General features: G+C 41.2%; 1 protein-coding gene across 1 annotated transcript in view; it reads left to right on the plus strand.

The window, feature by feature from the left end:
* The first annotated feature begins 286 nt into the window (after window positions 1-286).
* The window catches only part of CD28 (CD28 molecule), a 61,487-nt gene continuing 35,356 nt past the window's right edge, over window positions 287-26,417 (plus strand). Inside the window, exon 1 of the mRNA XM_075831520.1 lies at window positions 287-391. Coding sequence (XP_075687635.1) covers window positions 287-391 — 105 coding nt within the window. The remainder of the gene's footprint in view (window positions 392-26,417) is intronic.

Below are 26,417 nucleotides of genomic sequence, written 5' to 3' on the forward strand. Positions count from 1 at the left end.
CTAACAATAAGGCCCAGTTCACAGAGTTTTTTGGCCTTGATTTTGACCCGGATACTGTGTTGGAATCAGCGCCAAAAAACGTCACGGAAAAAATTAAAAGCAGCATGTCCTTTCTTGCCACGGTTCTGCCTCTGACCTCCCATCGAAATCAATGGGAGGCAGAAAAAGCATTTTTGGCTGCGTTTTTTGTCTGCAGTCCTCAATCGCCGCGGGCAAAAAACGCAGCAAAATACGCAGCAAGAAAGTGTGGGCAGGTGAAAATGTGCCTCAAAATTGGCTCCAGAAAATGTCGGGGATCGGAGAACTCCCGCCACCACGCTACAACTTGACACCTCCCCCTCTTCTTACGCAGCTACCCTCTTATGTTAAGAAGGAGGAGGAGGAGGCACAGGTGAGTAAATGGGAGGGAGCACATACTCTTCAGGCAGTCTGGTCTGCTCATGTGTGAGCGCGTGCGCACTAGCGCTCGCGGGTGCTCACAATTGCGCAGTGCGCGCGTGTGGGGGGGTGGGGGGGGCGGTGTATGACGGCCGCAGCTCACAACTTTACTTTGGTGAAAAGAACGGCCCCCATTGCAGGGGCCTTTTTTTTCTACCAAAGGCAAGTGGCGGCAGTTGCCAGGCCCCCTTTCAGTTGGGTTTGGTCTGGGCCCCTTACAGCAGTACCCCTAGTACTGCCCTGATGGCGGCCATGCACGAACGCCATGACGCAGGATACTCAGGTAACAGTAGGATGTTGAAATTTTTAAACTCTTGTTCCTACCGCTGCTTCCTGCACAATGCCGAAAGCAGCGGGAAGAACACTATATCAAACATGTCCCCCTGCTTACTCTTCCCTCCAACTCCTCCTCAGCCATACCCCTCTCTGAGCGCTCGGTGAACTTATAACTTATTTTTTTAATAAACAGATTTTTATTGATCCAGTATACATCTAATCATTACATACAGCAATGAAACATTGCAAACAAAGCATTGGGATAAGGATCACATTTTTTACAGAAAAAAAAAAAAGGAAATATACAAACAAACAAACAAAACTCCAGATCCAGACACGACAAATTGACCACATATTCGACTAAGGTAATCATAAGAGTATGTCGGAGTAAGTAGAGTCAGTCCATTGATCCCATAAGGAAGTACAAGCGTAGGACCCTTGAATAGAGGCTAAAGCGCTTTCCATAACACAATTATTGTTAACATATAAAATCACTTCACTCATACTAGGCACTTTTGTAGATTTCCAGTATTTTGCAATCAATATTTTTGCAGACAGCAATACATGAAAAAGTACGTTTCTGACACCCGGAGAGAAATCCACCAATCCCACATGCAGTAGGGCTAGAGCAGGGGCGAGCTGAATGTTAACCCCTAAAAGAGATCGTAAGAAATGTTCTACTTGCTGCCAAAAGCTGGACAATACTGTACACTCCCAGAAAATATGGAGGATGGTACCCTTAGAAGTGAGGCACCTCCAGCACCTATCTGATGATGTTGGATATATTCGCGACAAATGTCTAGGAGTGTAATACCACCTATACATTATTTTCCTAGACACTTCCAAATGTGTAGCGCACTTAGAGAGAGAGCAAGCTAGATTGAAAGTGGCTTCCCAATCTTGCGTACTTATAGGGATTCCCAGATCTCTCTCCCAATGCCCCAGACAAGGAAATTCCTCCCGAAGCAAACCCTCACACAATACCTTATAAATTTTTGATATCCTTTTGTATGTTTTATCCAGATTAGTGAATGACAATTCAAAAGGCGTTTTAGGGGAATCAATCAGAGGAGGCAATGTACTCAACAAGTGACGTATTCTAAGGAATTTATAGAAGTCCCTACGGGATATGTTGTACTTCAGACATATATCATTAAATGCCATTAGATGAGTTCGCTCCATAATGTCAGAAATATACTCAATGCCGGACAACAGCCAATTTTGGATATCAATATGAGGTATCAGAAGCGGAAGCAGTCGAAGAGGAAGATCAGAAAATCTCACCAGGATTATAGGGTGAATAACAGTACATTTTTTCCAGACCTGGAGCCCTGCATCAATCATTAAAAAAGAAGATTTAGATATTTTAGCACCAGTGGACAATAGCCACATGCGCGCTTCTACAGAAGATCCATCAAGTAATTCCTTTTCCATAGAAATCCAATGTTTCATAGGAACTTTAGTCTTCCACATTCTGGCTTGATCCAAAATTGCTGCATAATAATAATGAGCCAAGTTCGGGAGACCCAAACCCCCTTTAATAATTGGCTGGTATAATACCTCCGCAGCTACTCTAGGGCGGGAGTTTTTCCATATATATTTGAACTTATAACTTATTAACCCTACTCCCTCCTATAACTGTCATGGAGGCCTCCCGTTGTTTCTTTTTGGGCAGCAGTCTGGCCTCTTCTATATGCCCTAAAGTACTGTATGTGGACACCCCTCCTATGTTTTGTGTTTAGGTGTTTCAGCCATGTCAAAATAATAGCTATAAGTGCTATTATTGTGAAGTGGAAGCATCTAGAATTAACAACAGCTCAGCCATGAAGCAGTAGACCATTCAAACTCACAGAGCAGGGCCACAGAGTGCTGAAGTGCGTGGCAAGTAAAAATCACCTATCCTCTGTTGCATCACTCACTACAGAGTTCTAATCTGCCTCTTCTAGTGACATCAGTACAAGAACTGTGCTTTGGGAGCTTTATGAAATAGGATTCCATGGTTGTAGAGCTGCACACAAGTCTAAGATTGAAAAGCGCAATGCCAAGTATCAGGTAGAGTGGTGTAAAACATGTCACACTGTCACGTAGGGTTCATGGACGCACTGGGCCGTACCGCCTTGGCGGTATGACAGGTGGCCAACAGTGCGTAGGTCAGAGTCTATAGTTCATAGAGGGTACCTGTGGCAGCTCGGACAGTAGCAAGGTAGGCTTGGCTGGGACTAGGCAGCAGGTAGACGTCAGGCGTGGAGAAGCAGGACAGGCATGGTATACAGCACAGCATGGCTATAGCTCAGCGCGGCACTAGATCAGGTTACAGGATACAGGAACAGGGAACACTGGGAGAAGGAAACACTAGGGGACCATTTGCAAGACAAACTTGGAATACGACAACAACGCTCAGGCGTGGGAGGAAGGGGCTGAGACCTTCTTATAGCCCAGGGTTCTCAGGGAGCAATCAGCACAATCTGCCACATGCGTGCGCTCTGGCTTCTTGAGTCTGGACTGAGCTCGCGAACGCACCCTGCTGGTCACTGTGCAACAGGACGGCCGTATGTGCAAACATGTCTTGAGAGAAAGGCGTCGACTGGATGGAAGGAGTTCGCGGTTAGCGACCACGGACGTTACACACACTGAATACTAAACAGTAGAAGCAAGTTATCTGGAGTGATGAATCACATTTCACTACTTATGGCTGTATCTGGTTTTATTTCCAGTGAAGTGAAATGTTCTTGCTACAGCATACGAATACATTTTACACAATTGTATACTTCCAACTTTGTGGTAACAATTTGGGAAAGGCCCTTTCCTTTTCCAGCATGACTGTGCCCCTGTGCACAAAGCGAGGGCCATAAAGACATGGTTTGACTACTTTGGTGTGGAGGAACTCAAATGGCTTGCACAGAGCCCTGACCTCAACCCCATCAAATACCTTTGGGATGAATTGGAACGCCAATTGCGAGCCAGACCTTCTCATCCAACATCTGTGTCTGACCTCACAAATGCCCAAATGTATTTTTCCAAAGTGTTTTATACCTACTGTATACCTTATATACTTATATCCTTATATGTTTGCACAAGTTAGTTATATTAGAAGGTACATGCTCTGGGACTTTAAGGCATAGTGCCGTGTGCAAAACACTACGCAGCAATAATAATAATTAAAATGGAGAATCATAGTCCCGTGTGCAAAACGCTACGCAGCAATAATAATTAAAATGGAGAATTATAGTGCCGTGTGTAAAACACTACGCAGCAATAATAGGGAAGATGAGGGAACGGCCCCTCTAAGAGCCAATTGAGTTGTGGAACTATATCTAAACTTTCTGACTCATTTGTTATTGTCATTTTGTTATTGTCTGACTATAAATATCCGTGCTGATAAGAATAAAGTAGAAGCATTTTCATACAGTAACGTGTCTGTGTGTTTTTGCTACTCCGAGCTGCTCGTATTCATAAATTGATTTATAAAAGCTAATTTGGAGCTGGATGGAACTCAAGGCGTAGTGGGATGCTAAATTGCACTCACAGGAGGAATTTGCACAAATTCCCAAAAATATACTCCAAAATTTGTGGAAAGGCTTCCCTAAAGAATGGAGGCTGTTATAGGTGCAAAAGATGTCCAAATACATTTGGCCATATAGGGCATATTTGCCAGACTGTATAGCAGTACCCACTTGTGCATGTTGCTTTATACAGTGAGGCAGATACAGACATTCACTGGCAGAGAATTTATAAGCATTTGGATTGCATTTACACTACTAGTTCTAGATAATAGTTATAGATCTGAAGCAGACATTTAGTATTAGTACTAATGTATGACACATTTTAAATGTTTCAATGATTTGATTGGTCAGTTCTAGGTCTCAGAGAGAGCATTGATCAAGTGATGATACGTTAGGCATTCAGAGAAATGTAGTCTGCACCCTAGTCTGTAAATCACTAAGATCTTGCCCTCACAAGGCAATCAGAATGTAAACATTAGAGAAGAGGGCTCAGAAAGCAGGGAGAGACTAGGTACACAATACATATGTATATATATATATATATATATATATATATATATATATATATATACACACACACCGTGTTCCAAATTATTATGCACATTGGATTTAAGTGTCATAAACATTTAATTATTAGTTTTTCAATAAAACTCATGGATGGTATTGTGTCTTAGGGCTCTTTGGATCATTGTAATCAATCTCAGACACCTGTGATAATTAGTTTGCCAGGTGTGCCCAATCAAAGGAAAACGACTTAAGAAGGATATTCCACATTATTAAGCAGGCCACAGGTTTCAAGCAATATGGGAAAGAAAAAGGATCTCTCTGCTGCCGAAAAGCGTGAAATAGTGCAATACCTTGGACAAGGTATGAAAACATTGGATATTTCAAGAAAACGTAAGCGTGATCATCGTACTGTGAAAAGATTTGTTGCTGATTCAGAGCACAGATGGGTTCGTTCAGATAAAGGCATAATGAGGAAGGTTTCTGCCAGACAAATTAATAGGATTAGGAGAGAAGCTGCTAAAATGCCATTGCAAAGCAGCAAACAGGTATTTGAAGCCGCTGGTGCCTCTGGAGTCCCGCGAACCTCAAGGTGTAGGATCCTCCAGAGGTTTGCAAGTGTGCATAAAGCTATTATTCGGCCACCCCTAAACAATGCTCACAAGCAGAAACGGTTGCAGTGGGCTCAGAAATACATGAAGACTAATTTTCAAACCGTGTTGTTTACTGATGAGTAAAAGCAACCCTGGATGGTCCAGATGGATGGAGTAGTGGATGGTTGGTGAATGGCCACCATGTCCCAACAAGGCTGCAACGTCAGCAAGGAGGTGGCAGAGTCATGTTTTGGGGTTGGAATCATGGGGAGAGAGCTGGTAGGCCCCGTTAGGGTCCCTGACAGTGTGAAAATGACCTCTGCAAAGTACGTAGAGTTTATGACTGACCACTTTCTTCTGTGGTACAAAAAGAAGAACCGTGCCTTCCGTAGCAAAATTATCTTCATGCATGGCAATGCACCATCTCATGCTGCAAAGAATACCTCTGTGTCATTGGCTGCTATGGGCATAAAAGGAGAGAAACTCATGGTGTGGCCCCCATGTTCCCATGACCTCAACCCTATTGAGAACCTTTGGAGCATCCTCAAGCAAAATATCTATGAGGGTGGGAGGCAGTTCACATCAAAACAGAAGCTCTGGGAGGCTATTCTGACATACTGCAAAGATATTCAAGCAGAAACTGTCCAAATACTCACAAATTCAATGGATGCAAGAAATGTGAAGGTGATATCAAAGAAGGGGTCCTATGTTAACATGTAACTTGGCCTGTTACGTTTTTTTTGATTGAAAGAGCTTTTGATTTCTGTAAATATGACCTCCTGATGCTGCAAATTCAACAAATGACCATTTTAGTTCTCTTAAAAACCTTTAAAATGTTTTGATCTCTGTTGTGCATAATAATGTGAAACAGTGCATTTTGAGTTTTTTACTTCTAAAAAAAAATCTGTTATCATTAGGAGATTTGTTCAATAAAATTTGCATTATACTCCTACGGTTGATAGCTTGAAGATTATACTGACTGTCATTTGCATCGACTATTTAGGAAAATAAGTGAAAAATAACATTTGCATAATAATTTGGAACGCGGTGTGTGTATATATATATATATATATATATATATATATATATATATATATATATATATATATTTATATAGATATATATAGATATAGATATATTTTGGGATCTGGGTGGTTTGTCTTACTAACATGTCATTTTTCCAGGTCATTTGAATTTTTTTTAAATCTCAGGCAACCCCTTTAAAACATTGTAGTGTATCTTGAGTCATGTTATCAGTGGTTATCATGTTATTTCATGTACACGTGTGGTACAAGTGCTATTGTAAAGCTGTCTAATGCAGTTATCATGTTAAGTGCTATCTTTTGCGTTAATTACTATGTAAGGCAGTATGTGTTTTGTATAATATGGTAAGTGCTTACCCATGCAGAACGTTACTGTTTTACGAACATGTTCTGTAAAGGTCCCTTTACAAGCAACAATTTCCAAAACCACCAATAAATGATCTAATAATTTGTATTGTCATTGCCAATGGTCTGATGGCCATTTCCATCAGGACAATACTCACAGCCAGTGGGGAGAAGTTTTCTACCATTCGGGGTGAGGAGTGTCATTGCTGCCTAATCGTAAATGTTGCTACTAGTTGCATATACTTTTAAAGGGTAACTAAACAGTTGGTGTACGGGCTCATAGACTTTCTATTGAGTCCGTACACCAACTGCTCGGCTTTCCGAGAAAAGCCGATCTGAAACCAAGTGGCTTAGCGCTCACCCAGGCGCTTCGTTTTAGTGATCGGTGGGAGTCTCGGTACTTGGACCCCCAACGATCAAAATTCTGACATGTAACTACCACATGTCAGAAGTTTTCTGAAAGTTTAGTTACCCTTTAATAATCATGTCGCCAATAATGATGATTTGTATAGCACGATTGATGAAGATCCCTGCTGGATTATAGTTTTATACTTAAAGCTTTAGCTAAACCTTTGACAAACTTCTGACATGTCATAGAGACATGTCAGAAGTTTGGATTGGTGGGGGTCCGAGCACTGAGACCCCCACCAATCGCTAGAACGAAGCAGCTGAAGTGCTCGTGTGAGCGCTCAGCTGCTTAGTGTCTGTTCGACTATTTCCGGAAATAAATGTATCGGTGTACGGACTCAATATAAAGTCTATGAGCCCGTACTCCGATACATCGGCTTTCCGGAAAAAGCCGAACAGACACGAAGAAGTTGAGCGCTCACACGAACGCTTCAGCTGCTTCGTTCTAGCGATTGGTGGGGTTCTCTGTGCTCGGACCCCCACCAATCCAAACTTCTGACATGTCTCTATGACATGTCAGAAGTTTGTCAAACGTATAGCTACACTTTAATCTTTATCTACTGGCCAATTTTTTTTACAGTGTCTAGGAAATAGCAAATCATGACAATATTTCAGAAGTGTAAATGTGCCTTTACGTGCAATACCAGCTTTGGAAAAGCTAGGCTTCCATATATAATCTATTTGACTCTTTGACTTCTAAATCTATGTTTAACCCCTTCGCGCTCAGGTCAGTAATAGTACGTCCTGCTAAGTAGAACGTTCGCGCTCAGGTCAGTACTATTACTGACCTGAGTAAACACGGCGCCATTTAATCCCGGCGCGTGCTTGAGCTGTGATACCTGCTGTTTCCGACAGCAGGCTATCACAGCTTAGTGTGCAGGGACCGATCGCGGTGGTCCCCGCCGATTAACCCCTTAGAAGCCGCGTTCAATAGCGATCGCGGCTTCTTAGGGGTTAAGCTGCCATCGCCGGCCTGCTACACGATAGCGGGCCGTGATGGCTACTATGGCAACCAGAATCCTAACAATGGACTCTGGCTACGCCATCGACGGAAGCCTAGTGGGTCCCGACAAAGTCAGGACCCACTATGCTTGCTGTCAGCGAACAGCTGACAGCTCTAATACACTGCACTACGTATGTAGTGCAGTGTATTAGAATAGCGATCAGAGCCTCCTGCCCTCATGTCCCCTAGTGGGACAAAGTAAAAAAAGTGTAAAAAAGTAAAAAAAAGTTGTGTAAAAATAAGAAAATAAAAGATTTAAAAGTAATAAAAGTAAAAGTCCCCCTTTTTCCCTTATCAGTTCTTTATTATTAATAAAAATATATAAATAAACAAATAAACTATACATAATTGGTATCGCCACGTCCGTAACGACCTGAACTACAAAACGATGTCGTTATTTATCCCGCGCGGTGAATGCTGTAAGAGAAAATAATAATAAACCGTACCACAATCACAATTGTTTGGTCACTTCACCTCCCAAAAAATGGAATAAAAAGAGATCAAAAAGTCGCATGTCCCTAAAAATGGTACTGATGGAAACTACAGTTCGTTACGCAAAAAATAAGTCCTCGCACGACTTTCCTGATGGAAAAATAAAAAAAAACGTTATGGCTCTTAGAATAAGGTAACACAAAAAGTAAATGATATTTTACAAAATGTATTTTATTGTGCAAACGCCATAAGACATAAAAAAAAACTATAAACATCTGGTATCGCCGTAATCGTAGCGCCCCGCAGAATAAAGTGAATATGTCATTTATAGCGCACGGTGAACGCTGTAAAAAAAATTGAATAAAAAACAATAGTAAAATTGCTGTTTTTTTAGTCCCCACGCCACCTAAAATTAGAATAAAAACTGATCAAAAAGTCGCATGCAGCCCAAGAAAACTACAATGGATTCCTCAAGGGGTCTAGTTTTCAAAATGGGGTCACTTTTGGGGGTTTTCCACTGTTTTAGCACCACAAGACCTCTTCAAACCGGACATGGTGCCAAATAAATTAAATTAAATTAATTAAATGTCACCTCTACTTTGCTCTAAATTCCTTTGAAACACCTAAAGGGTTAATAAACTTTTTAAATGCTGTTGTGAATACTTTGAGGGGTCTAGTTTCTGAAATGGGGTGTTTGATAAGGGTGTCTAATATATGGGCCCCTCAAAGCAACTTCAGAACTGAGCTGGAAACGAAAAAATAAAATAAAAATGAGGCAATACTTCGCTTCTTACATTATATTGATAATGAGCTGTGCCCACCCTGAGATGACCCCAGTTTTGACCGTTTGTATAAACGGAGACCCCTATTAGACCATTTCAGTGCCCGGTTTTCCCAGCATTCACCCCCGAGAAGTGTATTTCTATAGATGAATCCCTGGTACATTTGAAAGGGAGGCTTCAATTCCGCGAGTACCTGCCGGGTAAGAGGGCAAGGTATGGCGTGAAGATGTATGAGCTGTGCGAGAGTGCATCAGGGTATACCTACAAATTTAGGATATATGAAGGGAAGGACACCAGTACTCAGCCCCCAGAATGCCCCCCCTTACTGGGAGTTAATACAAAAATTGTGTGGGATTTGGTGCACCCACTGCTGGACCAGGGTTACAACCTCTACCTGGATAATTTTTATACCAGCGTCCCACTCTTCAACTGCCTCGCTTCCAGAAGTCCTGTGGCATGCGGCACTGCTAGAAGAAACCTGAGAGGCCTCCCTAAGACTCTGCTTGGGCAAACACTCAGAAGGGGTGAGAGCAGGGCACATTCTAGCAGCAACATATTGTGTGTCAAGTACAAGGACAAGAGAGATGCCACACCAGTACCCATGTACCTGTACGAGGTACCAGTACAGAGACCCCCAAACCAGACTGCATCCTGGACTACAATAGGTACATGGGAGGGGTGGACTTGTCAGATCAAGTCCTGAAGCCTTACAGTACTTCTGGAAGCGGGGCCACAGGCATCGTACCAGGGCAACACTTTTTAGGAGAAGTTCCCCAAACTGGCAAGAAGGGAAAAAGTCAAAAGAGGTGCAGAGTCTGCTATAAGAGGGGGATAAGGAAGGACACCATATACCAATGTGACACGTGTCCCGAAAAACCAGAGCTCTGTATGAAAGAGTGTTTTAAAATTTATCATACATCCCTTTATTTTTAATTTACCCCAGTTTTACTCGCTCTGATCCACTTCGCACAGCTTACCCCTCCTCATCTTTCCCCTCTGAGCCCTGCTGTGTGCCCAGGCAGCTGATAACAGCCACATGTAGGGTATTGCCGTACCCGGGAGAGCCAACATTACAGTTTATGAGGTGTATATCTCCGGTGGCGCATGCTGGGCACAATATATCGGACACTGAATTGGCATATATGTATAGAAAATTGCAAATTTCACTCTGCACCAACTGCTGCACATTATCTTTTACACAATACCTGTGGGGTCAAAATGCTCACTACACCTCTAGATGAATGCCTTAAGGGGTGTAGATTTTAAAACAGGGTCACTTCTTGGGGGTTTCAACTGTACTGGTACCTCAGGGGCTTCTGCGTACAAGACTTAGCACCAGAAAAGCTCCAGTAGGCCAAATGGTGGTCCTTTCCTTCTGAGCCCTGCCGTGTGCCCAGGCAGCTAATAACAGCCACATGTAGGGTATTGCCGTACCCGGGAGAGCCCACATTACAGTTTATGGGGTGTATGTCTCCGGTGGCACATGCTGGGCACAATATATCGGACACTGACATGGCATATATATAGAAAATTGCAAATCTCACTCTGCACCATCTGCTGCGCATTATCTTTTAGACAATACCTGTGGGGTCAAAATGCTCACTACACCTCTAGATGAATTCCTTAAGGGGTGTCGTTTTTAAAATGGGGTCACTTCTCGGGGGTTTCAACTGTACTGATACCTCAGGGGCTTCTGCACACTCGACTTAGCACCAGAAAATTTCCAGTAGGCCACATGGTGGTCCTTTCCTTCTGAGCCCTCCCATGGGCCCAAACGGCAGTTTATCACCACAAATAGGGTATTGCCACACTCAGGAGAAATTGGGCAACAAAATGCGGTATTTTATTCCTTGTGAAAATAAGAAATTTTGAGCCAAAACTACCTCTTATTGGAAAAAATATTTTTTTTTTGAATTCACAGCCCAATTCAAATAAATTCTGTGAAAAAACTGTGGAGTCTAAATGGTCACAACACCCATAAATGAATTCCTTGAGGGGTGTAGTTTCCAAAATGGGGTCACTTCTGGTGGGTTTCCATTGCTTTGATACCTTTGGGGCTCTGCAAATGCGACATGGCACCCGAAAACCAATCCAGCAAAATCTGGGCTCCAAAGAACACATAGCGCTCCTTTCCTTCTAATACCTCCCATGGGCCCAAACGGCAGTATATGGCCACAAATAGGGTATTGCCGCACTCAGGACAAATTTGGCAACAAAATGGGGTATTTTATTCGTTGTGAAAATAAGACATTTTGAGCCAAAACTACATCTTATTGGAAAAAATTTTTTTTTTTAAATTCACAGCCCAATTCAAATAAGTTCTGTGAAAAAACTGTGGGGTCTAAATGGTCACAACACCCATAAATAAATTCCTTGAGGGGTTTTGTTTCCAAAATGGGGTCACTTTTGGTGGGTTTCCATTGCTTTGATACCTCTGAGGCTCTGCAAATGCGACATGGCACCCGAAAACCAATCCAGCAAAATCTGGACTCCTAAGAACACATAGCGCTCCTTTCCTTCTGAGGCCTCCCATGGGCCCAAACAGCAGTTTATCACCACAAATGGGGTATTGCCGCACTCAGGACAAATTGGGCAACAAAATGGGGCATTTTGTTCCCTGTGAAAATAAGAAATTCTGATCAAAAATGACATCTTATTGGAAAAATTGTCATTCTTTTAATTTCACAGCCCAATTCAAATACGCGCTGTGAAAAAACTACGGGGTCAAAATTGTAACAATAACCATAAATTAATTCCTTGAGGGGTGCAATTTCCAAAATGGGGTCAGTTTTGGGGGATTCCTACTGTTTTGGCACCTCAACACCTCTCCAAACCTGGCATGCTGCCTAAAATATATGCTAATAAAAAAGCACCACCAAAATGCACTAGGTGCTTCTTTGCTTCTGGGGCTTGTGTTTTAGTCCACGATTGCACTAGAGCCACATGTGGGACATTTCTAAAAACTGAAGAATCTGGACAATACATATTTAGTTGTGTTTCTCTGGTAAAACCTTCTTTGTTACAGAAAAAAAATAGAATAAAATTGAAATTCAGAAAGAAAAACGAAATTTGCAAATTTCACCTCCACTGTGCTTTAATTCCTGTGAAATGCCTGAAGGGTTAAAAAACTTTCTAAATGCTGTTTTGAATACTTTGAGGGGTCTAGTTTTTAAAATGGGGTGCTTTATGGGGGTTTCTAATACATAGGCCCCTCAAAGCCACTTCAGAACTGAACAGGTACCTTAAAAAAATGGCTTTTGAAATTTTCTTAAAAATATGAGAAATTGCTGTTTATGTTCTAAGCCTTGTAACGTCCAAGAAAAATAAAATAATGTTCAAAAAACGATGCCAATCTAAAGTAGACATATGGGAAATGTGAACTAGTAACTATTTTGGGTGGTATAACCGTCTGTTTTTCAAGCAGATGCATTTAAATTCTGAAAAATTCTATTTTTTCTAAATTTTCTCTAAATTTTGCAATTTTTCTCAAATAAAGACTGAATATATAGACCAAATTTTACCACGAACATGAAGCCCAAAGTGTCACGAGAAAACAATCTCGGAATCGCTTGGATAGGTTTAAGCATTCCGACGTTATTACCACATAAAGTGAAATATGTCAGATTTGAAAAATGGGCTCTGAGCCTTAAGGCCCAAACTAGGCTGCGTCCTTAAGGGGTTAAGCCTGGTTTTACATGTAGCGATTTTTTGTATGATATGACCATTTGTGATCGCATCTTCATAGTGTGAAAGGCCGTGATGCAGTAAACCAGCATGTGGTTTTGTTGCGTGGTTATCAGAACTGAGAACCACGTGACCATATTACCGCAGCAATGTGCTACTATGATAGATTTCCGCTGGTGATTAACAGACAATCATTACATGTGTAATTGTGATTGCATTATTCTTTTAAGTAGTATTAGGGTGAGTGCAAACATGAAGAGCAGACACAGCAAATCCGTGGAAAAATCTGCATATTTTACCATGCCACAGATTTTGCTGCATATTTGACCCTTTTTCATTGCAAACAGTGAAATCTGCTGTAAAAATCATTGCAAACATGATAGGAATGCTGTGGGTTTCAAAAGAGTGTCAACACTCACTAAACTATCATTTACAGTCTGCAATGTATTTTTATTGCCCTTCTCAACCAGCCTGACACATGGTGTGGCTAGATAATTTAGTAGTAGAGTAAATTTTGCTATTATGTTCTCGATATTGGCTTTCTTCTTCAAGGGTAAGCCATTTATTTACCCAGATTACTGTGCAGAAAAATTTCTAAGATTACAATGCATAGCTAAATGTTTTCATAAATGACATCTTCATAAAAGAAAAGGAGCTGCAATCCTTCACGGGAATATTATGCTTCATGCTCTATATGGGAATGGTGTTACTTTGTTTTCCTTTTTATGTAACTAGATATTTTGATTTTGATTATATTTTACGCAATATATACTGTTTCTTTTACATGTAGCTATAAGATTACTTTATTCAACTGAAAAATGGATTCATTGTTAGTTACCTGTAGAGCAGAACAGTTTGGAGAGAAATGACATAGCATCTTCCTGACTGAAAAGATGCAGGTGATGTCAGAGTTGTTATGGTGATATGTATCCCAGATTTATTTGGGTTGCAAATCTGTTATTTTTTTTTCTGCTCTTAGAACTGTATTTTATAAGTAGGGTCCAAAAATGACAATATACAGTACCACCTTGCCTAATTTTTATAATTGTGATATTATGTGTAACTCTTAGTTCACTATAATCACATAGGAGAGCTGTATTTCTTTTTTTTAGAATTGAAACTGTATCTCACAAAGGATGAACAGAAAGGTGAAACAAAGTTAACTCTTAGCTTTCTTGATATTTTTCTTTCCTATTGCTGAAAATATACCAATGTTCATGTTGCTGTTTGCAATTGGCACTTTGACTCAACTATTATGTGTATATGTATATAACTACAGTATTTTTCCAATTCTTTTTTTTCTCATCATATTAACGGTCATTGACAATCAACAATATTATACAATCCAGTAAAAAACAATGAACTAATTCCATATAAGAATACTGCAGTAAACAGAAATAATTCACCTCCCTTCCTAATCCCTTTCTGCATCATGTGCAACAAATAGAGAGTAAAGAACAGCACCATCAAGTGGTACAGGCGTTTGCCCACGGACCATTCCTGATAAATACCAGTCTGTATGTTCAAAGTTGAAAATCAGTTGCTGTTTGATATCAGATAAGAGAGTATTAATAAAGATGGACCATGTGTCAAAGAAACATTTAGAGTCTTTCTTTTTTCTGCTTGTGTATTCAACCAATCCATTTGAAACAGAAATATAATCTTAAATTGGATCAGGGAAAAGGGTGATGCTAAATTGATCCCATGCTTAAGGATGCTGTTCCTCGTGGCTGTGCCCCAAATACATAATAAAGATTTAGTCCTCCTAGGAAAATGCAAAGGATCTGACCAAATATTAAAGGTAGCCCATTCTGCAGTCAGTATAAAGACAATATCATAAGAAGAGTGCAGATGTGTAGAGAGTCTCTCCCATAATTCCCTTACCTTTGGACACTCCCATGAATGATGAAAAATGTCCGTATTTGATACCACATTTTACACAACAGCATAATGTAGTAGAAGACATATTCGACTGGATATATGGGGTGATATAAACCCTGTGAAATATCATCAAGTCCATGTCTTAGTAACTACCAACCGGGATAGATTTTTGTATTTTTAAAGTGGCTGTTAGGAAGTCCCCGACTTCAAATGCTGAGATATTTGAGGACAATTTCTGGGGACCAGTCGCAACGCCGTCCCATGAGAGGGTCTAATGTGATGGTAAATTTAACTAATTGACGTGATCTGATGTCTGTCCCGTTTAAGAAAAACATTTAAACATGTCCCTAGGGACTTTTTGTCCATACTAGATAAAAAACTATGTGCTTGTTAGAATATAAATTGGTGATCGGTAAAAACGGGAAACTAAGACTTGCTGCTTCAAAAGTGAATATAGAGTAATTATAATCCAACAGGCCAAGAAGAAAATACACCCTTGATCTGCCAGAATCTTTTAGATAATGGGCGGATGCCCGCAGTGAAATTTGGGGTTATCTAGCAAAAAATACAGATATTTTAAAATACATAAATGATGACACAAAATAAATTGGAGCAATAATATCAGGAATTCGACTACTTCGGGATCCAAGAAAGTCATCTTCAAAAAGAAGCGATACAGTAGAGGAGCATAATCTTTTTTTTTTTTTCACTGTGTGCAATGTGTGTGAGACACATTACAGCAGCTTCTCTCCTCCCCCCTCTGGAGCAGAGTTCAGGGACAAATGACAATTAGAAGTAGAGCCTACATAAGGAAAAACTGGTGATAAATGCAGAATACAAGTCATACAATGGCTAGAAATAGTCTTAATCCACATGTACACAAATATGACAGTTTACTTTGCAAAGTCACCTGAACTGAGAGGAACACCTTCAAGTTTTCGGTGTGATCTTTTATCACAAAAATAATGGGATTAGCCTAAAACATTTTGTGCCTATAGAGTCCAGAGATATAACGCTAGTATTGTTGTTATGTGTTTAGGGTATATTCACACAAGCAGATTTTGTGTATTTTTTTTTAGCACAATTATCTCAAAAGTGTGCCAAAAAACCTGCAGCTGTTGCATAAAATGTTACTTACATATGCAATAACAGAGGATCTGTGGAAGGGGCGAATACTTTTCCACAGAACTGTTTATTTAAAAATGTAAATCTAAACTACAGCAGATTCAATCTTTAAAATATTACTCTATAAAACATACAGTACCTCTGGTATTAAGAGGTTAATGTGTTTTAACATATTTGCTTGAAAGAACAGCATCAGAAGAATAGTATTCAATGATTGTCTTTGCACTTCATCTACTAAAAATGAGTATACCTAAAATCTGGCAGTATACAAATAGATAGAGACTCCATTTATTCAGATTCATGTGCCAACTGTTACGTGTTTATCAAAACCACAGTGTGGAATTTATTTCATCTTTATCATTCTTTCAATTTCATCTTTATCATCCTTTCAATCTCTATCATAATAAAAAAAAGAAGAATGAAACGAAAAGCAGTTGCAACTGTCTATTTTCCTTTGGAAGCCACCCACCTACATAACTCAGCCAGCATGCTACATTACCCACCTTTTACATGGAAGAAACCATGTCTGTGTGGGTTTTGAGTTAAATCAAATTACAAAATTGGAGCTTATTTAATATTAAAGCGGTTTTCCCATGAGAGACATTTATGACATATCCACAGGATATGTCAGAAATGTCAGATAGATGCGCGTCCCACCTCTGGTGGGACCCGCATCTATCTCCATAACCGGGCCCCCATAACCCCGTTCTGCCACTCTTTGTTGTAGCTGAACCAGGTGAATGTCGACCATGAAAAATGTTATATAACTGAGAGTTACGAAAATGTGTCTGCTCTCACTGCCTCCCGGCCACTTCCTGCTTGTATAGTCGGGAGTTACGAAAACAGCGTAGCTCACTAAGCTTGCTATTTCCGTAATTCCCATAGAACTGAATGGTAGTTACGGAAACAGCATAAATCGGATGCTATATTGCTTCCGTAACTGCCATTCACTACTATGCACTAATACAGCAAGCTACGCTGTTTTCGTAACTACCGACCATACAAACAGGAAGTGGCCGGTAGACAGTGAGATCAGACAAAGGTAGAACAGGGTTTATGGGGTCCCGTTCTACAGATAGGTGTGGGTCCCAGTAGTGGGACCCGCATCTATCTGATGTTTATGACATAACCTGTGGATATCCAAAGAAGTAGTAGGACAACAGCACACGTCTTCAAATCATCAAAGTGGTTTTATTGTCAAGACATCCACAAACGACAAGCAACGTTTCGACCCATAGTGAGTGAAGGGTCTTTGTCAAGCCTTCACTCACTATGGGTCGAAACGTTGCTTGTCGTTTGTGGATGTCTTGACAATAAAACCACTTTGATGATTTGAAGACGTGTGCTGTTGTCCTACTACTTCTTTGGATATACATCGTGCTGGAGTGGGTTTGCCTGGCTTGACAGCGTGCACCGCACCATACTCGGGACTAGTGCTGCTTCAAAAAATTTCCTCATAACCTGTGGATATGTCATAAATGTCGCCCATGGGAAAACCCCTTTCATCTGCAGTTATGCATTTTCCCTTTTTTCTCTAGTGTACGGTGTCCATGTATGTGCCCAATAAAAGATAGCCACCAGAATCTGGCTGCTAATCCTGCACTGGGCAAAAATAGTCCCTTTGGCAGATTAGTACAAAATTACCCTTTCGTCCGGCAATGTTGGTTGTCATTGGTTATTCAACGTGCAACACAAAAAGATTTCATTGTTTTCGTTCACAACCTTATTATCCAAACGAAATCTGTTGCATTTTTTATTATTTATTCTTATTATACGTTTATTATCTATTTTTTTTTTTGTTGGGAGAAATACTACAATCTTTATTGTAATTTGTATACTTTTAAATATGTTAATTATTTCAAATGTGTCTATGTCTTTTTTTTTTTTTACTTCTATTTAAATATAAGAAGTTAATTTTATTTAGAACAAAGGGAAAAGTTCTGTTCCAAAACAATGTATGAAACATATGCACACATTACATACGCTGTTTTGGAACAGAACTTTTGACTTTGTTCTAGTTTTTAGAGTTTGGATATTTGCACTGTTTGCAAAAGTTTTCCTTTGAATTAATCACACTTTTATTTAGTGTAGTCTTCTTGTAATGCGAGAGAAAGGTCAAAACTGCAGTACAAGGAATGGGTGCCTGAGACATCAATCGCATAAACATCTTGCTTGAGTCAGAATGATTTTTGAAACAACGCGTTTCAGGGCCAAACAGGTCTCTTTATCAGGTCATGAAAAACAGTCAAAGATACCATGTATAAATACAGAAAAACCCTGGAAAGATAATTGAAAAGATTATGGCGTAATATATGTCCATTGGTCTGCTCAAAAGTACCAAATATGTGTAAATAAATAAATTCAGCTTATTCAAAAAACAAGTTGTTAATATGTGTATTCAAGATGTATCTGTGTTAAAACAGTGAAAAAGGGCAGACAGAAATAAGTATTTAAATACAGATCGTAAAACGCTATGTGTACTAAGAAGGTTGCGTGGCAGATAGTAGTTTTGGAGACAAATCAGAAGCTCCGGGAAACAAGACTTTATCCTCATTTACCCGGATGACGCCGGTATGGCGAAAAATGTTGGGGAGGCTATATTGTGATTTTTAATACCATCACCTGCAGTGTTGCTATTACTGATCTACAGAGTTGCTACTTGATGATAGTGAAAATATAATTAGGACGGACTGTCTTGATTGAAAACAAGATAGTTTTAGGGGCTTTTTATATCTGGGTTGACGGCTCCATTGGGGGCCTCCGTCACAGGTTTTGCTGTTTTTGCCCGAAAAAAATTAAGTCAGGCAAAATGACAGAAACCGTGTGGGAAAACTGACGGAACCAGGGGCGTAACTAGGAAAGATTGGGCCCCATAGCAAACTTTTGACTGGGGCCCCCCCTCCCCTGGGTGTCACACAACCCCCCCTCCCTTGTAGATAGTGCCTTTTTTACAGCCCCCCCTGTAGATAACGCCATACAGCCCCCCTGTAGAGAACGCCATACAGCCCCCCTGTAGATAACGCCATACAGCCCCCCTGTAGATAACGCCATACAGCCCCCCCTGTAGAGAACGCCATACAGCCCCCCTGTAAGGAACGCCATACAGCCCCCCTGTAGGGAACGCCATACAGCCACCCCCCCTGTAGGGAACGCCATACAGCCACCCCCCCCTGTAGAGAATGCCATACAGCCCCCCCTGTAGGGAACGCCATACAGCGTTCCCCCCCCTGTAGGGAACGCCATACAGCGTTCCCCCCCCTGTAGGGAACGCCATACAGCGTTCCCCCCCCTGTAGGGAACGCCATACAGCCCCCCCCCTGTAGGGAACGCCATACAGTGTTCCCCCCCCTGTAGGGAACGCCATACAGCGTCCCCCCTCCCAAAAAAATGTGACCTACAGTGTGTCCTACAAAATACATGTATCCCCTCTCCACAGGATCTCCACAGGACAGGGGATACATGTGTGATCGCTGGCAGTGATAGGGAGAACGGGGGACTAAAAGTCCCCTGAACTTCTCCATGACTAACCTCTGACTTCCGGCGTCTGCGCAGCTCAATAAAAATGAAAGGAGCGCTGGTCACGCATGCGCACAAGCACGACCGGCGCTCCATTCATTTCTACGGAGCTGCCGACACAGACCCCGGAAGTCCGAGGTTTGTGATGGAGAACTTCAAGGGACTTTAAGTCCCCCGTTCTCCCTATCGCTGCCAGCGATCACACATGTATCCCCTGTCCTGTGGAGAGGGGATACATGTCCTGTGGAGAGGGGGGGGGGATACGTGTCCTGTGGAGAGGGGGGGGATACGTGTCCTGTGGAGAGGGGGATACGTGTCCTGTGGAGAAGGGGATACGTGTCCTGTGGAGAGGGGGATACGTGTCCTGTGGAGAGGAGGGGGATACGTGTCCTGTGGAGAGGAGGGGGATACGTGTCCTGTGGAGAGGAGGGGGATACGTGTCCTGTGGAGAGGAGGGGGATACGTGTCCTGTGGAGAGGTGGGGGATACGTGTCCTGTGGAGAGGAGGGGGATACGTGTCCTGTGGAGAGGAGGGGGGTACGTGTCCTGTGGAGAGGGGGATACGTGTCCTGTGGAGAGGGGGATACGTGTCCTGTGGAGAGGGGATACGTGTCCTGTGGAGAGGGGATACATGTCCTGTGGAGAGGGGGGGGGATACATGTCCTGTGGAGAGGGGGAGAATACATGTCCTGTGGAGAGGGGGGGGATACATGTCCTGTGGAGAGGGGATACATGTCCTGTGGAGAGGGGGGGATACATGTCCTGTGGAGAGGGGATACATGTCCTGTGGAGAGGGGATACATGTCCTGTGGAGAGGGGGGGATACATGTCCTGTGGAGAGGGGATACGTGTCCTGTGGAGAGGGGATACGTGTCCTGTGGAGAGGGGGATACGTGTCCTGTGGAGAGGGGGATACATGTCCTGTGGAGAGGGGGGGATACATGTCCTGTGGAGAGGGGGGGATACATGTCCTGTGGAGAGGGGGATACATGTCCTGTGGAGAGGGGGGGATACATGTCCTGTGGAGAGGGGATACGTGTCCTGTGGAGAGGGGATACGTGTCCTGTGGAGAGGGGATACGTGTCCTGTGGAGAGGGGATACGTGTCCTGTGGAGAGGGGATACGTGTCCTGTGGAGAGGGGATACGTGTCCTGTGGAGAGGGGATACATGTCCTGTGGAGAGGGGGATACATGTATTTTGCTCTATTTTGCGCCTTCAGGACCAGACACTGTTTAGCCATTTTTAGCACGTGTTAGTTAAATGGCTATAACTTTTTTATTTGTTGGGCGAACGACGTGATTTTTGCGACGTTTTTTCCGTGGACAATGCAGGTTTCTTTTTTTATCGTTTTTATACACACCTTTTTTGCTATTTTAGAATTTTTATTCATAAAGTTTGAAAATAATAGTAAAAAAATAAGCTTTTTTACATTTCAGCTATTTTTTTGGGGTAATAACATAGTTTTACCCTAAAATAGACCTTTTATTTGTGATCGTCATTGTCTACCGTAAATTTTTATATATTACATGTCTATATTAGGGTAATTGGGTCAGCGCTAGCGTTACAACAATGATTGGGGGGGAATGTTTTTTTTGGGGTGGGTATTTTATGTGTATTTATTATTTACATTTTTTTTGCACTTTACTTTATTATTTTTTTATTACTTTGGTCTGTCCCCCAAAGGTCAAAGAAGACCTTTGGGGAACTTTATATATATTTTTTACACCATGTTTTTCCCACTGTAACTGGAGCTGCACAGCAGGGAAATCAGCCCTCTCATAGTGACGATTGTCACTAATAGGGCTGTGCTGGGTCTAGTAAGACCCAGCAGCAGTCTGCCACTAACGGCACCCGGCGATCATGTGACCAGTCACATGATCACCGGGAGGAATAGAGACAGCGCCGCTGCTGCTGTCTCTATTCCTGTACACAGCGCGCATTCAGCGCTGTGTACAAGTCATCAGAGAAGACAGAAGCAGCGAAAGCTGCTTCTATCCTCTCCTCAGGGTCCCCGGCAGTCACTGACAGCCGGAGACCCGACATTCAGCTGCCGGATCGCGCGGGCAGCAAGTTAAAACCCGAGCCGTAGAAAGTCTATGGCTCGGGTTTTAAGGACCCGTCCCTGACCGCTGGCCGTAAAAATACAGCCAGCGGTCGGGAACCAGTTAATGGCAGAGCGGGGAGATACCTCCCTGCTCTGCCGTAGTGTTTAGTGGCGTCCCGCTGTAGCAGCCATAGCGGCTGCTAGCGGAGCCTCCGGCCATGGTGGGGGCCCGTGCCGGCGGGCGACACGGGCCCCCTCATGCCGCGGGCCCCGTAGCAGCCGCTACTGCTGCTACGGCGGTAGTTACGCCACTGGACGGAACCCATTAAAGTCAATGAGTTCAGTTGGGCACCGATAGTTTGGGACATGCAACTGATCCTGAACTTCCAGTATTTTTGTTGTTGTGCTCCCATGATGGAGCAGAGCAATGGAAACCTGAACGCAGATGTGAACCCAGCCTAATTAGTACTACACTATCTGGATACGTGTCCAGGGATTCAGTTGGAATAACCCAAATATAAACAATTGCTATACTCTAGAACACCGGGTTTCTAAAGCAAATTTATATATCAGCTCATTCGCAATATTATTATTTTTAAATTGAGTGAATAAAGATGAAGTATTATTTAATGCCTAGATAAAAAGGGATTCTATTTGCTACCTGGCAAATAATTAATAAAAATTAAATAGTATAACCCCTATTAAGCTATTGGGCAACATTTAGAGAATTTAGACTGTAATTTAGACTGTATAGGGACACATTTGAAAAAAGGAATTTAAACACCCAGATCTCAATTTATTTATATATTACAAGGAGGAATAACAGAGTAATTTCACAGTCTTCTAAGAAAAAATGCTCTGGAATTGTTATTTCATGGGGAATACAAGTATTTACTAAAACAGACATGTCAAGGGAGGTGATTGGTCCTGAAAATAATTAAAGGTACCACGTGTCCTGGGCACTTTTTCAGGTCTGGACCCCCCCCAAACTCTGAAGACGCTGTATCGTATATATTTGCAGATTTCTGTTCAGGCGGCCACAGATCTGGCACGGATTTAATTTAGCAGAAGGTTTTAATAGAAGAAAGAAAGCAGAATACTTTGAGACACTGAAGTGGTCAGGAGCTTTATAACTTTTACTTTTATTTTTACGTCAATGGAGTGGTGTGTGAAGGATTATTTTTTTTTTGCGGGAGGAGTTATCGTTTTTATTGGCACCATGTAAAGTACCATATAATGGGTGAAGTTTAGTTTTTACTGTATATATTTACCTTCTCTTAAGGTAAAAGTAGATTTAACATATTCTTTTACCTTAAGAGAAAGTAAATATATACAGACCCAGAACCAAGCTCAGCACATATATACATTACCAGAACCAAGCTCAGTACATATATACAGCACTAGAACCAAGTTCAGTACATAAATGCAGCCCCAGAACCAAGCTCAATACATAAATACAGCACTAGATCCAAGCTCCGTACATATATACAGCACTAGAACCAAGCTCAGTACATATATATATAAAGCCAGAGGCCAAGCTCAGTACATATATATATCACCAGAATCAAGCTCGGTACATATATATATATCCCCAGAACCAAGCTCAGTGCGTATGTATGTATATATATATATATACCTTTATGTGTGTGTGTGTGTATATATATGTATATATATGTGTGTATATATATATATATATATATATATATATATATATATATATATAGCGCCAGAACCAAGCTTAGTACATATATACTGCACCAGAACAAATACAGTTCAGTACAGAGTTCATTTGCAAATTCAGTTTAACCCCTGCTGTATAAATTTGTACGACATAAAACGGCAACTCCCAGTACAGCCTAAACAATGGTTAGGATATGCTGGGAGTTGCTGTTTAACAAAAATGAATGCTGCCATCCGTCATCTCACTGCAGATCATACAGTGACTACAGTACTGATCAGTCACAAGGAGAATAAACATTTACATTGAGTGACTCACAGGTGATGTCTCAGATTCTTTTTCATTCTTTTTCTCTTTTCTTCTCCATCCGGTCCAGACCTCTATGATGACTTCTCTCGGGCACGGCCCATTTATGCAGTTCACAGCTCAGATGTCTTCGGCTCCTCACTTTTCCAACATTTCCGCACCTGTAAATGAAGATAAAATTCTCATGATGCCACACTCTATGCTTCTAAATATAATAGTATCATACAATGAATATAATAGTACTATACACTGTACTCCTGAATATAATAGTATTATACACTGCGCTCCTGAATATAATAGAACTATACACTGTACTCCTGAATATAATAGTATTATACACTGCGCCCCTGAATATAATACTACTATACACTGTGCTCCTGAATATAATAGTACTATACACTGTGCTCCTGAATATAATAGTACTATACACTGTGCTCCTGAATATAATAGTACTATACACTGTGCTCCTGAATATAATAGTACTATACAATATACTCCTGAATATAATAGTACTATACACTGTGCTCCTGAATATAATAGTACTATACACTGTGCTCCTGAATATAATAGTACTATAACACTGTGCTCCTGAATATTATAGTACTATACACTGTATTCCAGAATATAATACTATACACTGTACTCCTGAATATAATAGTACTATACACTGTACTCCTGAATATAATAGTACTATGCACTGTGCTCCTGAATATAATCGTATTATACACTGTACTCCTGAATATAATAGCACTATACACTGCGCCACTGAATATATATATTCAGACACATCTTATGTAAAGACTGTTTTACAAGGCAAGATGCACGGACGTTTGTTCGTTTAGTCTCTGCATAGCGGTTCCCTAGCTACAGGATGCCGCACTTACCTAGTCTAATGATATTCAGTCCTTACCTTGAATACCGTACGTAACTTCCGGTTACTCTGTTGCATGGCGACATGTACACTTCCGGTGTGCGGTTGACTCATGCGCACTAGAGATTCACAAACGCTGGACACAGCACGAAGCACTAACCGATTAATGGGTGTTTCTGATTACGCTTAACATCAAGTGACATTAATTGGTGAGTGTTCGCACAGCTCCACCTTTGATACAGCTGTGGAATATTTGATTAAATTCTAATAATATATATATGTTGTACTTTACGTTTTCATGTCGATATTTTTAAGATTATGCACTTGTCCTTTTGCACTGTTGTATAAATTTTTCCCTTTTTTGATACCTTTACCTATGTACAAAATGTTTTTTGTACTATGTGTAGTGTTTTAATTAATGCTAATGAGATTGATGATGTCAGAGCACTTTTGTTATATATACCCTTGCTTGTATACTTGTATCACCATGCTTGAGAAAGGTCCTATTGTAGGACAGAAACGTTGCACCTTTGCTTGATGTGGACTAAATAAACGTCACAATTTTTCTCTTAATGTAGTGCTGCAAGAGTTTTTTTAATGTTTTTTAAATTCATATCTGTACTTAGTCCAAGTATCGGGACTACTTGCTGGGCACCCAGAGATATATATACAATCCCTTCCTAAAGTGAGTGCTGCTGTTTTTCTTCATTGTATATATATATATATATATATATATATATATATATATATATATATATATATATATATACACTACCGTTCAAAAGTTTAGGGTCACTTCGAAATTTCCTTATTTTTGAAAGAAAAGCACAGTTTTTTTCAATGAAGATAACATTAAATTAATCAGAAATACACTCTATACATTGTTAATGTGCTAAATGACTATTCTAGCTGCAAATGTCTGGTTTTTAATGCAATATCTACATAGGTGTATAGAGGCCCATTTCCAGCAACCATCACTCCAGTGTTCTAATGGTACATTGTGTTTGCTAACTGTGTTAGAAGTCTAATGGATGATTAGAAAACACTTGAAAACCCTTGTGCAATTATGTTAGCACCGCTGTAAACAGTTTTGCTGTTTAGAGGAGCTATAAAACTGACCTTCCTTTGAGCTAGTTGAGAATCTGGAGCATTACATTTGTGGGTTCGATTAAATTCTCAAAATGGCTAGAAAAAGAGAGCTTTCATGTGAAACTCGACAGTCTATTCTTGTTCTTAGAAATGAAGGCTATTCCATGCGAGAAATTGCCAAGAAACTGAAGATTTCCTACAACGGTGTGTACTACTCCCTTCAGAGGACAGCACACACAGGCTCTAACCAGAGTAGAAAGAGAAGTGGGAGGCCCCGGTGCACAACTGAGCAACAAGACAAGTACATTAGAGTCCTTATTTTGAGAAATAGACGCCTCACAGGTCCTCAACTGGCAGCTTCATTAAATAGTACCCGCAAAACGCCAGTGTAAACGTCTACAGTGAAGAGGCGACTCCGGGATGCTGGCCTTCAGGGCAGAGTAGCAAAGAAAAAGCCATATCTGAGACTGGCTAATAAAAGGAAAAGATTAATATGGGCAAAAGCACACAGACATTAGACAGAGGAAGATTGGAAAAAAGTGTTATGGACAGACGAATCGAAGTTTGAGGTGTTTAGATCACACAGAAGAACATCTGTGAGACGCAGAACAACTGAAAAGATGCTGGAAGAATGCCTGACGCCATCTGTCAAGCATGGTGGAGGTAATGTGATGGTCTGGGGTTGCTTTGGTGCTGGTAAAGTAGATTTGTGCAAGGTAAAAGGGATTTTGAATAAGGAAGGCTATCACTCCATTTTGCAACGCCATGCCATACCCTGTGGACAGCGCTTGATTGGAGCCAATTTCATCCTACAACAGGACAATGACCCAAAGCACACCTCCAAATTATGCAAGAACTATTTAGGGAAGAAGCAGGCAACTGGTATTCTATCTGT

This window comes from Rhinoderma darwinii, chromosome 6 (genome assembly GCF_050947455.1).
Source record: "Rhinoderma darwinii isolate aRhiDar2 chromosome 6, aRhiDar2.hap1, whole genome shotgun sequence".
Lineage (NCBI taxonomy): Eukaryota > Metazoa > Chordata > Amphibia > Anura > Rhinodermatidae > Rhinoderma > Rhinoderma darwinii.